This window comes from Geotrypetes seraphini, chromosome 3, assembly GCF_902459505.1.
Source record: "Geotrypetes seraphini chromosome 3, aGeoSer1.1, whole genome shotgun sequence".
NCBI classification, from domain to species: domain Eukaryota; kingdom Metazoa; phylum Chordata; class Amphibia; order Gymnophiona; family Dermophiidae; genus Geotrypetes; species Geotrypetes seraphini.
In genome coordinates this window covers 247,839,674-247,855,149 of record NC_047086.1, presented here as the reverse complement: position 1 = coordinate 247,855,149, position 15,476 = coordinate 247,839,674, and the positions used below count along the sequence as shown (strand labels likewise).

The window sequence follows — 15,476 nt, the reverse complement described above, 5'->3', positions numbered from 1 at the left end:
AAGCTTAGGACTGTAAACCAGGTGTGGATGCTATTTAAAAATACCATCGTGGAAGCCCAGACCAGATGTATTCCACATATCAGCAAAGGTGGAAAGAAGAGGAAATGAGAGCCGGCATGGTTAAAAGGTGAAATGAAAGAGGCTATTAAGAGCCAAAAAAACATTTTTTAAAGAATGGAAAAAAAGATCCAAATGAAGAATATAAGAGACACAAGCACTGGCAAGTTAGATGCAAAGCATTGATAAAGAAAGCTAAGAAAGAATATGAAGAGAAACTTGCAAAAGAGGCAAAAATTCATAATTTTTTTAGGTACATCAGAAGCAGAAAACCTGTGAGAGAATCTGTGGGACCATTGGATGATCACAGAGTAAAAGGGGTGCTCATGGAGGATAAGCCATAACCGAGAGACTGAATGAATTCTGTAAAAAAGTACAGCCAAACCTCGGTTTACGAGTAACGTGGTTTGCGAGTGTTTTGCAAGACGAGCAAAATACTCAAGCAAACTAACTCGCAAACCGAGCATTGACTCGATTTGCGAGTCCCCCGACCCCGGGAACCAGCTTTGTTTTTCCCCTGAGGCCACTGACTCTGCTCCCTCCCTTCGCGATTGTCTCCTCCTCCCCCCCCCCACACTTACCGGCCCTGTCCTTATCCATGCGCCGCCGGTGATGAAAGTGCCTGCCGCCGGTTCTCTGCTGGGCTACTGCTTGGCCTTGAGCATCTGCGCATGCTCAAGGCCTTCTAGCTCTCACCCTCTCTGAGATTCAATGCCCTTGCATTCCAGAGCTTTATTTCAATTGGAAGAGACTCAACTCATGCACATTTACATCATTTAGGTATTTAAATGTACACAGAGTTGGAGCTTGGGAGAATTAAACGCTGGTGGTAACAACGGATGACCAAACGTGGAGAGAACGATACTGTTTGGAGTATGAAGGCCAGCTCTTGAGCTAAGTGGCAATTACTATGTTTTTCACTGTGCACAGTGGTGGACGATTGGTCCAATTGTTAAAGTCACATTTTGTTTGAAGTGGAGTTTTTTGCCCGTGATAAGACCATGACCAGCTTGAAATCTTGAAATAGACTGCCGTCTAATTTAATCTTGAGGCTTTTTCTCCACAATTTGATTCAAATGTGTGTTTTCTGGGATCAGATCCACCACTGGCTGATAACATATTGCGTTTTTTGAGTATTTAAATGTCTCTATCATATCTCCCCTCTCTTGTCTTTCCTCCAAAGTATACAGATTGAGATTTTTAAGTCTGACCCCATACGCCTTATGAAGAAGACCATGCACCATTTTAGTAGCCTTCCTCTGGACTGACTCAATCCTTTTTATATCTTTTTGAAGGTGCTGCCTGCAGAACTGTACACAATATTTTAAATGAGGTCTCACCAGAGTTTTATACAGGGGCATCAATACCTCCTTTTTCCTACTATAAAAACATAGAAAAGTGATAAATCACCTGGACCAGTTGGTATACATCCCAGTGTACTAAAATAATTCAAACATGAAATTGCTGTCCTGCTGTTAGTGATTTGCAACCTGTCACTAACATCATCTGTAGTAACTTATTTTTGGTTTATCCTTGCAGGTATGATATTATGAATCTACAGTACATAGAGCCCAGTCATTATGATTATGTACGCATTGGAACATGGCATGAAGGTTTTCTAAACATTGATGACTTAAAGATGAATAAGAGTGGAATGGTCCGATCGGTGTGCAGTGACCCTTGCTCAAAAGGGCAAATTAAGGTATGGACATTATCAAATTTAACTATTGAAAATAAGACCCAATTTTAAAAATAGCAACAAAAAATCAGCACTGAAAAAAATGCACTAAACGCTATTCTATAAACGACGCTAAAAGTTAGGTGCCATGTATAGAATAGTGCTTAGCACCAAGATCTTTACCTGTCAAAAATCTTCTTGCTTAGATTAGGCATGGATCCCCCTTATTCTACAATATAACAGCATGCAAAAATTGCAACAATGCCCCTTTTCCTCCATGACCCTCCCATGGCTGTACCCCCTTTTTTCAGCTGCACATAAAATTTACACTTGGATCCCAACATTTAAAATTGTGTGCATAAATGTTTTTTTTAATGCCAGTTCATACTGATAGTTGATTATTAGCATCCAATTATCAATGCTAATTGGATTCTTATTCAATTAAATTGCATGCACAAATTGGGCATGTGCCAAATTTTGCGTACACAATTTTTAGCACCATATATAGAATTTAGGGGATTGTGTATTTCCAAAAATAACGTGATAAGAGCATCAGATAGTAAGAACTCATAGAGTTCTGTACTAGTGAAAATGGTATAAAGTAGGTTACTAGTGCTACAGATACTCCATTCCTAAACGTGTGGGTAGTCAACCCCTTCTAGCAAGAATTCTTATAGCAAGAATTCATTATCATTCTTTTGCTTTGCTTCGCATCCTTTTGGGCTGTTCTTCAATTTCTCAGTTGTCTTCCTTCAAGCGAGATGGTAGGAGTTTCTCTTTTCTGCTAGTTTCTTTTTATTTAAATTCTGTCTTTTTTGCCAACCATCTGCGAGGCTTTTCATCTGCAGAGGATTCCTCTTGTGGAACAGCTCTGGCTGAGGGAGATTGCAGACTCAGGTCAAGAATCTACGTCCAAAGAGCAGACAGCTTTGCAGTGCACCCACTTGGACAGCCTGCATTAAAGATTCAAGGACTCGGGGGCCAATCCCTCGGGAGCATGGCTCACCCCAGGTTCATCCGCAGTGGACTTGAGCTCAGGCTGCGTGACTCTGTTGCGGTTTTTTCAGGATTGGAGCCGACTGCGTTTCTCCCCTGTTTAAGTACTCATGATCCAGTGGGAGATGAGGTCTCCAGCTGGTTCAAGGTTCAGTTGGCCCGAGGCAGTCAGGCAATTTGCAATTCAAAAATGCCGAACTGGCTATAACTTTGAGGGGTGTAGTAGAGATACTTCGGTTCCCTGACGCAGTACCGAAACGTGGCACGTCGGAACCAGTGACTTTCTGAAGTTAAGTTTTACTTCTTTAAGTGCCTTGCATACAAGTTGATAAAGTTATAGCCAGTTTGGCATTTTTGAATTGCAAATTGACCAGTACCATCATTTTGACACTGTATTGAACAATGCGATGATTGGGTGGTGAGGCGGTATTTTCGCCTTCATGTCTCTGAGCATAAGTTTCAATATCAGCTTAAGATATCTTTTTAAGATTATTTGCTGTTAAGGCGTATAGAGTGACTATTCCATTATTGTTTATATACTTCTTTTAGTCACTCAACTTTTTTCATACAGTTGAGGTTTTTTTGCCTTCTTTTTCTATTTTTGACTGAAAAAAAACAATTAGCTTCTAAATGAAAACCGGCTATTTTGTTCCAGGGGCAAAGTCAACGGTTGACCAGTTAAGTGCCGATATCCAGCACTTAACCAGCCATGGTAACCACATAAATGGGACCACACAAAACACAGTTCTATCTATGTATCTGTCCATGGTTGGTTAATTTCTGAATATAAACTTAAGTTATGTATTAGCAGGTGCCTTATAAACTGGATATTGTGACAGTTCTGACCCGTTTGTCAGCCCTGACACACAGGTGGGGCAAGAAACTGTGCTTCCAGGCCACTGAGAGAAGCAGGGTTATTGTAAAAGACAGTATAAACCACCTAGAGCTGTCTATCCCCCATTTCAGCTGAGGTAGCACCCTTTTAGTAGGGAGGAGGAAAATCTCCCCAATGACCATTGGGGCAGCCAGAAAGAGCTGAAGTCAGCTGCCACCTCAGCTAGGCCTGGGCGTGGTTCCAACAGTTTTAAGCCTAGCTTGCAGAAGATAGCCAGGGCTGTTCAGGAGCAGTGGCTGAGAAAACCTCTCCAGCCAAAGCAGTGGGTCCAGGCAGAAGACATGGACTGGCAGGGTTCTGAAGCTTCCCAGACACCAGAGCCAGACCCGGGAGTGGAAAGCATGGACATTGTGGAATCAGGGCCAGTTCCTAACCAAGCAGAGGTCATGGAAATTAGCCTGTGCACTGTGGGCAAGTAGCCATTTTTGCATGGTTGTTTTTTTTTCTTCTTGTCCAAATTACCTACAGAGTTGTTGGGGGATGTGTATGCTGTGACATCCGGGAGGGATATTTTTTGAGGGATTCTTTTTCTCTTATCTTATTTGAAAAAGTGATTAAGCTACACAGCAGCCTTAACCCCTACAATCAGCTCTGAGGAGCTACATTCCTGCCACAGCTGGTAATAGGCAGGCTTGGAGAATATGAAGTGTTTGTTTTGTGAAGAATTGGTTTGGGTTAAGAATTGAATGCAAGAGCCTGGTGAAGGTGGCTTTGTTTGGGACTACTGAAGTCTAGGCGCCTTGCAGCCCTAAAGCAAGCCTTGTGTTTGTATTTTTTCTTTTGTGCATTAATTTGCTTTTCTGATAGTTTTGTTCCCGGGCCTGTTTGGGACAGTGAAAGGTACCCAGAATGTACTTGCCTAAATACTGGAAGCCAGAGTTTGTGAGGTGATTTTTTTCTTTTTGTTAGATCTTTTTGGCAGCATAATTATGCCTACCTGATAAACTTACCTGGCAAAACTCTCCTGTTTGAGAATTGTTTTCTTTTTACTGTTTGAGCTTTGAGTTAAATCTAGCTTGGGCAGTTTTAATCTGCTCACCCTGAAGGGCCATTCTCCCTCTGGAGTGGCGTGCGGAAATCGGCCTAGTCACCCTTGCCCGCACTTGCGCTATCCAGCGGAGGCCGGGAAGGTGACAAAATTCAGTGCTGAAGCCCAGATATGGCCCAGCAGTGGCCTGGTATAGGAAGCTGGTGCTGGGGCAGAGGTGCCCGGCATCCCCACCAGTGGTGAGGGGATGTCTCTTAAATGCATTGTCACCCCACCCTCACCCCTGTACCTCTTCAGGTTTTCACTGTAGTGAGCAGGGTCTCCTCCCCACTGCTCACACTGATTGATCCTCCTAACCTCTGATGTTATTTCCTGGCCTGCAAACAGGAAGTGATGTCAGGGGGGGACTCAGACCAGCACGAGCAGTGAGGAGGATACCCTGCTCACTAGGGTGAAGACTTAAAGAGGTATAGGGGGTGGAGAAGAAAAATGCCAATGACCCTGTCAAGAAGGCACCCAAGGCACTCCACCACCACTCCTTATTACGCCAATGTGGCCCAGCATTGAATATCAGGCAATAATACTTCTGGCGGAGGTGACTACAAGCTGAATAGTTACCACAGGGTTTTTATGTTAATGGCAGAGCATAGTGAGTGTAAATGTGCTTCATATTATTCTAAGACTTGTCCTTCTCAAAGTTTATCTTTGTGTAAGTATTTTAAAAATGTAATGCAGTGGAGCTTTTATATTTGGTTAATTTGTTTAATCGATTGTAACCTAAGAATCTTATAGTGTTTCACTACTCCCATCCTGTACCTTATATTTGATGACTTTGTAATATAACCAATTCGCTGATTGTCCTGCACCTCTTGTAAACCGTCTCAAACTATTATGGCTTTGGCGGTATATAAAAATAAATTATTATTATTATTATATATACTGTTTGGATTGGACTTTCTGCTCTATTCCTCTGGTTTGGTTGTTGTAGGTCATTTTATAAACCATTTTCATCTATAAAATGCTGATTTACATTTGTAAATGGGTTCTTGTAAAATGAGGTCACACTTAAATATATGTGTGGTACAAGCTGGCTTATTTGCACAGGAAGCATGCCCAGGGAGGAGATAGGCAGAGCATGTGTGGACTCACAGTTTGTGTGTATCTTATAAAATACACATATGCCTAAGTTTTGCGCGAGTGTACAACAGTGTACAATCGAGTGTACAACAGTGCACATAACTTTTAGGAATTCCCACGATCTACCCACAATCCATTTCTGGCCACACCCTCTTTTCAATTTCATGCAAATAGCCCATATTTTTTTACAGAATCATGCTTTCCAAGTTGTGCACGTAGCTTTTAATTAGTTCCAATTGGGGTTAATGATGAAGTTTTAATTGCTAATTATCTATACTGATTAGGCCAATTAAGCTGTGCACCAGATCAGCTGTGTGCACCAATCTGCGTGCACAATTTAAGGTGCCATATACAGAAATTGGGGGTTAGTGCACGAATACCAGAATACTGCAAACTATGCATTAAAGCATTTTGTGGCATTTTGCCTGTTAGCACATGCTAACCCATGCGTTACTTATTTTTAAAAAAAATATCTTTCCAGGATGCATGTCATGGGTGGAGAATGGGCATGGAAGTGTTAATTTGCTAGCACATTAAGAGTACTGTGCACTAACTAGGTAACTGGAGGTGATAAGTGCTCCCACATTAACTTTTTATTTTAAAAAAGGCTATGTAAATTCTGGGCTTAGCACATGGGAAAGTCCCTTTTTTTATCTTTATTGATTTTTAATCGAAGACAGTGCCATACAAATAAAAGAACAATAATTGTTGCATACAATGCACTATTAGCTATATGGGTAACATATTTATCATTCAAGATTTTCTAGGTTCCCTATATTTAATAATAACATAACATATTATATAATGTAAATGAAAATAAAATAAGTTATCCATCATCAATATTTAATCCCCCCTCCAACCCCTCCCCCCCGGATGTGTAGAGGTAATTTAACAGAAGGAAAGAAAAGATAAATTAACATTATTATAATTACACAAAATTAGTCAATGGGCTCCAAACTTTATTAAATACAGTCAAACCTCGGTTTGCGAGTAACCCGGTTTGCGAGTGTTTTGCAAGACGAGCAAAACATTCTCGCAAAACGTGTCTCGCAAATCGAGTGTTGACTCGATTTGCGAGCACCCCCCGATAACCGGCATCGCTCCCCCCCGCTCGCAAAGAGCCCCCCCCCCGCAAGAACAGGAACCCCCCGCCCGACCAACTTTAACTCACCCCGCCTTTGGCACCGGCACGCAGCCCACAAGTGCCGGTGCCGGTGCCACTTGAAGATCTTCTTCTTCCCAGTCTCTGCCGGCTTTGAGCATGCGCAGATGAATGCTCTCTTGGGGGGGGCGAATCGAGCGGGGGGGGGCCTTTGCGAGCGGGGGGAGCAGTTCTCGTGCCGGTGCTAGATGGGGGGTGAGTTAAAGTTGGGCGGGGGTGCCTGTTCTCACGGGGGGTGCCGGATCACGCGGGAGGGGGGGACTTTGCGAGCGGGGGGGAGCAGCGCCCTGGCCTCGGGGGGGGGGAACGTACTAAAGCGAGTTTCCATTATTTCCTATGGGGAAACTCGCTTTGATAAACGAGCATTTTGGATTACGAGCATGCTCCTGGAACAGATTATGCTCGTAATCCAAGGTACCACTGTACACTACTAAAACCCCTACATTCTGCATTGATTCTTTCATATATGTACATTGTACACAAAATTCACCCACCAAAAAGTGTAACTTATTCTGTCATGGTTTTTCCAGTTACTCGTAATCAATTGAACGGCTATACTTGTCATGATCATAAAAAGACAGTTCTTATATTTATCTAAAGTGGGTTTCACATGTAGTATCTTTCCACATATTACAGCTTCATATGATAATGGAATACAGTATTTGAATCCAGAACCATATTCATTTGTCCCCAGATTGACTTCCAAAATATAAATATAAAAGGACAAAAATATAACAGATGATCCAGAGTCCTTATATCAGTATGACAATGCCAGCATCTATTAGGCTTAGAACTATCTATTTTATTTAATCGAACTGGGGTCCAAAAAATCCTATGTAACAGAAATAACCATGTTTGTCTCATAGATGCTGACATTGTACATTTCAATCTCCAAGTCCAAATTCGTGGCCAACGAGACACAGAAATATACTGTTTTATCTCGATGCTCCAAATGTCTCTAAGACTATTTTTTGGCTTTTTATTCAAAAATCCAGAAATCAATTTGTACCACTGGGCAGCCTGATGTCCTACTAGATCAGTTTGGTAGCAAAGCATCTGCAAGCTAAAATAAGTTTTTAAATTTTTCCATTCAGGGAACCCACTCTGAATAGCCTGCTTCAACTGCAACCACTTATATTGTTGAGATTTTAAAATTCCAAATGATTGTTGCAGTTGTGAAAAATCCAGCAGATTTCCATTAGACATAACATCATCTAATGTCCAAATACCTGCCTGCATCCAATTCTTCCAAGTGATCCCAGCACATGGGAAAGTCCTGTATTAGTATGGACTATGCCCAGATTTTACCCCTTTAGTACAAAGATCCCTATGTTTTAAAAAATGTTTATTATTAACACCCCCCACTCCTACCCCAATGTTATGATGCCACGTTAGGGGGGGGGTTAAATTGATTTTAATAAAATACAAATGTAATAAAAATATAAATGTTAACAAGGCAAGAGACAGACAAGTTGCACAAAGCAAAGAATCATAAAATATTATCTATGCAATACAACAAGCTGACCCCTGCCTATCTAAAAAGAGAGTGTCAGCACAACCTGCAGCCATAACCATATACAATATCCAAAGCACAGAGGAACACCAGAGTTATACCCCCGTATAAATATGGATAGCGAGCCATGATATAATGCATAAGTTCTGTTGTAGATATCTATATCCTAGCACAATAACTGAATGTCATCAGTCTGTATTGCAATAAGAGTTGACCGGACTCCAGATTAGGGTTTTTTTATTGCAGGCCACGGCAGTAAAAGCTCTGACACTCATAGAGCTTTTACTGCTGCGGCCTGCGATTTAAAAAAAAACCAAAAACAACCAAAAAACCCTAACATAAGCAATGCCTCCGCTGGGTTAGACCTGAGGTCCATCGTGCCCAGCAGTCCGCTCACATGGCGGACCAACAGGTCCAGGACCTGTGCAGTAATCCTCTATCTATACCCCTCTATCCCCTTTTCCAGCAGGAAATTGTCCAATCCTTTCTTGAACCCCAGTACCATACTCTGCCCTATTACGTCCTCTGGAAGCGTATTCCAGGTGTCCACCACACGTTCCTAGCATTCGTTTTGAATCTGTCCCCTTTCAACTTTTCCGAATGCCCTCTTGTTCTTTTATTTTTCGAAAGTTTGAAGAACCTGTCCCTCCCTACTCTCTCTATGCCCTTCATGATCTTGTAAGTCTCTATCATATCCCCTCTAAGTCTCCTCTTCTCCAGGGAAAAGAGTCCCAGTTTCCCCAATCTCTCAGCATATGAAAGGTTTTCCATACCTTTTATCAGACGTGTCGCTCTCCTCTGAACCCTTTCGAGTAACGCCATATCCTTCTTAAGGTACGGTGACCAATATTGGACGCAGTACTCCAGATGCGGATGCACCATTGCCCGATACAATGGCAGGATAACTTCTTTCGTTCTGGCTGTAATACCCTTCTTGATTATTTCTAGCATTCTATTCGCTCTCTTAGCGGCCGCTGCACACTGTGCCGTCGGCTTCATTGTCGTGTCCACCATTACCCCCAAGTCCCTTTCTTGGGTACTTTCATTTAATAACATCCCTCCCATCGTATAGTTGTACCTCGAGTTTCTGTTTCCCACATATAATACTTTACATTTCTCAACGTTGAACTTCATCTGCCATCTCATTGCCCATTCCCCTAGTTTGTTCAAGTCCCTTTGCAATTCTTCGCAGTCCTCTTTTTTTTTTTTTTTTCCAAATTTTTATTCATTTTCAAAATTACATAAAGTGTAAGTACATATTCAATCAAATAATCAATGCAAATTTCACTTACATTCTATCTTTGGTTAATTACATAACTTCTTACCCCACCCCCTCCCATCCCTCCCTACCTCATAACTAATAATCATATAAATACACATCAATACCACAATCCCCACCCTACCCTTTTAAACTGATATATTTAAGGGAAACGTATCCAGTTACTCTGTACAATATCTTGTCAATGGTTTCCACACATCCTGAAACTTCTTAAAATATCCTCTTTGCAATGCAATGAATCTTTCCATTTTATAAATGTGACATAAAGAATTCCACCAAAAGGTGTAATTCAATCTCCTCCAATCCTTCCAATTGTATGTAATTTGCTGAATGGTAACACCAGTCATTATTAGCAGTAATTTATTATTATTTGCAGAAATTTGACTTTTTGCTCTCATTTCCATACCAAATATCACAGTATCATAGGATAATGTCACTGGGTTATCTAATAAATTATTAATTTGGTCCCAAATTGATTTCCAAAAATTCATAATATATGGGCAATGAAACAATAAATGATCTAAAGTTCCCACTTCCAAATTACAATGCCAACATCTATTAGACAAAGAACTATCTAATTTTTGTAACCTAACGGGGGTCTATAACGCTCTATGTAACAGAAAGAACCAAGTTTGTCTCATAGATGCTGACACCGTACATTTCATCCTCCAAGACCAAATTTGTGGCCATTGAGATGCAGTAATTTCATGCTTAATCTCAATGCTCCAAATATCTCTTAAACCATTTTTTAAATTTCTTTTTATTAAATCCGCCTAACACTTTATACCACTGGGCGGTCTGGTGACCAAGAAGTCTGTCTGAAAACACAGAAATTCCAAACTGTGATGATTATTAAGGTTTTTCCAGTCAGGGAACCCTGCCTGAATGGCATGCTTCAGTTGCATCCATCTAAAATTTTCTGATTTATTAAGACCAAATTTGTTTTGCAACTGTGAAAATTCAAGCATGGTACCATTAGAAATAACGTCATCCAATATTCGTATTCCTGCTATCATCCAATGCTTCCAGACTAGTCTCTCCCCGCCAATTTGGATCTTGGAGTTAACCCATATAGACTGTTTTGTAGATTTATGAATTGGAATAGATGTTAAATTGCTTACATATTGCAACGTTTTCCATGTGTCTACTAGTATGATATTATCTTTACTGTAACTAGGCATTTTGATACTGAGTACCTGGCATAAACGCAACGGAGACATGAGTTGCCATTCTACCCATAACCAATCAGGGAGTGTTTCCATGAGTTGTGGGAGGACCCAATACATACCATGGCGCAAAATATAGGCTTGATGATACCTATAAAAATTTGGAAAATTTACCCCTCCCTCTGAAATTGGTCTTTGTAAGGATACCAGAGCCACTCTAGGAGTTTTACCCAGCCAAATAAATTTTAAAAGAATACTATTTAATTTTTTATAAAAGGACCCTTGAAAATAAACCGGCAACATTCCCATCTGATAGCAAATCACAGGTAAAATCATCATTTTAATAGTTTGGACTCTCCCCCACCATGAAAGATGTAAAGGATTCCATTGCTCACACATCTCCGTAACCTTCTGTAATAATGATTTTTCATTTATTTTCATTGTTTCATCCAATGTATTTTTAATCCAAATACCTAAATACTTTATTCCCTCCTCCTTCCAAAGAAAGGGAAATGAATCAAACAATCCTTTTGTACAATGAACATTGAGTGGAAGAATTTCTGATTTATTCCAATTTATTTTATATCCTGAAAATTTTCCAAAATTCTCAATTAATTCAAGTAAGCAAGGAATGGTTTTCTCAGGATTTCTCAATTAGAGCAATATATCATCCGCATAAGCCGAGATCTTATATTCCCGATCTTTATGAGGAATACCCTGAATCTCCTCTGTTTGCTGAATGGCTAATAACAAGGGTTCCAAAACAATATCAAAAAGCAAAGGAGATAAGTGACAACCTTGTCTAACCCCCCTTTGCAATTTAAAACCTTCTGAAAAATTATTATTAATATATAATTTAGCAATGGGGGAGCTATACAATGCTTGAACCATTTGTATAAAACCTGAGCCAATACCGAACCACTCCATCGTTTGATACATAAAGGTCCATTCAACACGATCAAAAGCCTTTTCTGCATCAAGTAATACAGAAAAAAATGGATCTATTAAAGCTTTGGATAAATTCAACATATGTAGTGCAAGCCTAGTGTTGTTAGAAGAATGTCTTTGAGCAACGAATCCTGTATGGTGCATACCAATCATGAAAGGGAGAGCTTTAGCCAAACGTATAGCCAAAATTTTAGCTAAAATTTTCCCATCAACATTAATTAACGAAATAGGCCTGTAATTTGACACCAATGTGGGATCTTTATTTGGCTTTGGCAAAACTATAGTTAATGATTCAGCCATGGTACCCATAATACAACCTTTATTAAGTTGAGTCTGATACAAATTTAATAAAAATGGCATCAGGGTAATTTGAAATGATTTATAAAACTCCACAGAATAACCATCTCCACCTGGAGCGGATCCAACTCTAAGGGACTTCAGTGCTGCTTGCAATTCGTTTAATGATATTGGCTTATCTAAACTTTCTTTTACTTGCTCAGGAATTTTCGGTCCCTTAATTAACTTTAAAAATCTCAAACCATCCTTTTCTTTATCTAAATAAGTCTCAGAAGAATATAAGTTTTTATAAAAATTTAAAAATTGTTTTAAAATCATTCCAGTTTGAGAATAAGAATTCCCCCTTTCATCTTTAATCATTACCATCTTTGTTTTCCGTTTTTTTGCTTTTAGATAATTTGCTAACATTCTTCCCGCCTTATTTGAATTTCCATAATACACTGCTTGTTGAGAGAATAAATCTTTTCTAATCAACTTAGAGGAAATTTCATTATATTTCCCTTTCGCTTTCATGAGATCTTGTAATACAGAATGTTCCCATTTCTCAATTAATTTTGACTCTAATATCTTTATTTCCTGTTCCAAATTAAAAAATTGTTTTTTAATTTGTTTTTTAAGATATACCGAAAAAGAAATAATTTGGCCTCTCATAGTTGCCTTAAAAGCATCCCATAATGTTTCTATAGAGATATCTTTTGTATTATTAATTTGAAAATATTCATTTATTTTCACTTGCATTTCCTCAATAAAATTTGGTTCCACCAGCAGTGTATTATCAAATCTCCAGATTGGTCTATTATCCTCCTTATCAATTATCTTTATTTTAATCCACACCCCACCATGATCAGACAAAATAATTGGATCTATGGAGGCTTGTGTTACTTCTTGAACTAATGTACTAGAAACAAATATATAATCAATCCTTGAAAAAGACTTATGAACATGGGAACAAAATGAAAATTCCTGATCATTAAAATGAAAGATTCGCCATATATCTTTCAGATCACAGTTTTGTATCAAATTATCTAGCCCTAATGATTTCATTACTCTACTAGGTTTTTTATCCATAATAGAATCTACAACAGCATTGAAATCCCCAGCCACAACTAGATTAGAAGCAGCCAGTGGTAATAATATTTGTTGTAAAGATTTAAAATATTCAAATTGATTAGAATTAGGTGCGTATATATTGAAAAGCGCCATGGAAATATTTCCCAGAACCATTTCCACATGCACTCACCTTCCCAATGGGTCAGCAGTGATTAGGTTAAAATTTGCATTACATCTTTTATTTACCAGTATTGCAACACCTGCTTTCTTCTTGACAGCTGGGGCATAAAAAACTTGCTTAATCCAACCACCTTTTAGCTTTTGAGACTCTACTGCTGACAGATGAATCTCTTGAATGAAACATAGATCAACACCTTGATCTTTCAAGAATAAAAATGTTTTCTTCTTCTTAATTGGATGGTTTAAACCGTTGACATTTAGTGAAAGTATTTTAAGTTCCATTTAAATATTTATCACTGTCATAAATCTTTCCCAACATAAATTTCAAATTATTATAATATTCCCTTTTTCCGAACATTTCCCTTAATTTATCATTACACAATTCCCTTCCCTCTCTTAAAATTTTATAAAATCTATTCATAATACACAAAAAACCCTCCCCTATTCCCGCCCTTATCCCTCCCCCATGCATATTGCGATAACTTGAAGTCATAAGAACAACCCAGCAAACCCACTCTCCTCACCCATAAGCATTTTGTATTACTATTTCTTCTTTTAAAATATCTCTTATTCCAACCACACATTTTAAAAGACTATATAATCTCATTAAATATCTCCCAACCATATATCATATTCTACTGCGTATCTCTACCCCATATAATTGAATAATTTAATATTTAAAACTCAGTGACAAAAAGCATAAAAAACTGTAACATATCTTTTATCAATACTGATTCTTCCCCTTTTTTTATTTTTATTTTTATATATATTGTAATCTTGCCCAATACACTCTATTTTGAATATATTATATACTATTTAAACTAGCATACAATCTTCATCTCTCCAGTCTTTCAAAACAAATCATAGCTTTTAGCACAGAGTCACTTTTTGAATCATATGAACAAACCAAGGACTGTTCCATTCTCAAATATTGAGTCATGAAAATTCTCATTCCTTAGGTTTCAGTCAGAATTCCAAACCAGTATGTGGGATATATCAAGTTGTACTCTTCTGTTACACTGTACAGTCCAGAAAGTGTTAATCAATTAATATCCATCTTTTAGTATCCAATTTCCACACACTTTGAGCAATGTTTGAAGATAATTTCAGTGAGCTTTACATTAAACAGTTTCATTTTCCATTTTATTTTTCCAGCTTTCATTCATATGAGTCTTAAATTGTAGTTTTGTTGTTTTTTTTAAGTCATTTAAACGTTCCACATTTGAACTCACTGAGTATTATAAAGGCAAAGTCATAGTACAGAAGCAAGGGAACGGATCAGTGTCCAAATCATCACCATGCGCTGTAGTCCCCCCAAAAAACTGAATAACAAGTCCCGTTCTGTTCAGACCTTGTGCTGAGATGCAAACAGTTTACCTCGCTGCCGATTTAGTCCACTTCCTTCATTCAGCGTCCCTGCTCTTCCGCTTTGATTATAATATTTAGTCAGACCTGCGCCCAGCTCTCCACCGTTGTTTCTCCTCTTCAGACCCGCTCTACCCCTCCTTTCTTGACAACGACGCAACCGGAAGTAAAACTCCCCAATGACGGTCCACAGAATACTGGCCTCTAACAGCACTCAAATCTTATTTCCAAGCATAAAAAATCATGTAAGTAGCAGGAGACCAAACAATGTTCCAGATCTCTAATGTAAAATTCCGATTCTTAGAACCCTCTTCTGATTCAGATGGGGAGGGGAAGTGCTCCAAAGATCTGATGCTGAATCTCTTATCTTAGATACCCTGAGCTTTCCCTCTGAAACAACATCTTTAGCACTTGGAAAGTGTCTGGATATTTATCTGAGACTATAATCTTGAGGCCTCACTTACAACTCCACCCCCTCTCCCTCTTAGAATTCTTTTGACATTGGGTTCATAAGAATGACTGAAAATTCTCTGTTTCCATCTGCTTTTCCCATTCTGTATTAGAATCTATTTCAAGTTATTTTGAAACTGTTCTATTCATTCCAATACAGTTAATCCTTCATTTTCAGCAGCCATCTTGTAACCAATTAATGTATATGAAAAAAAAAATTTTTATAATTCATTTAGTTTCAAACTTTCATGCACACTATTCAAGGAAAATTTAAAATTCCCTACCCATTACCTAACATTTTATTTCTCTATCATA

General features: G+C 38.8%; 1 protein-coding gene across 1 annotated transcript in view; it reads left to right on the top strand.

Annotated features, from left to right (window-relative positions):
- GRM1 (glutamate metabotropic receptor 1) overlaps nucleotides 1-15,476 on the top strand; it is a 630,972-nt gene that overhangs the window by 518,225 nt on the left and 97,271 nt on the right. Inside the window, exon 5 of the mRNA XM_033935628.1 lies at nucleotides 1,597-1,759. Coding sequence (XP_033791519.1) covers nucleotides 1,597-1,759 — 163 coding nt within the window. The remainder of the gene's footprint in view (nucleotides 1-1,596; nucleotides 1,760-15,476) is intronic.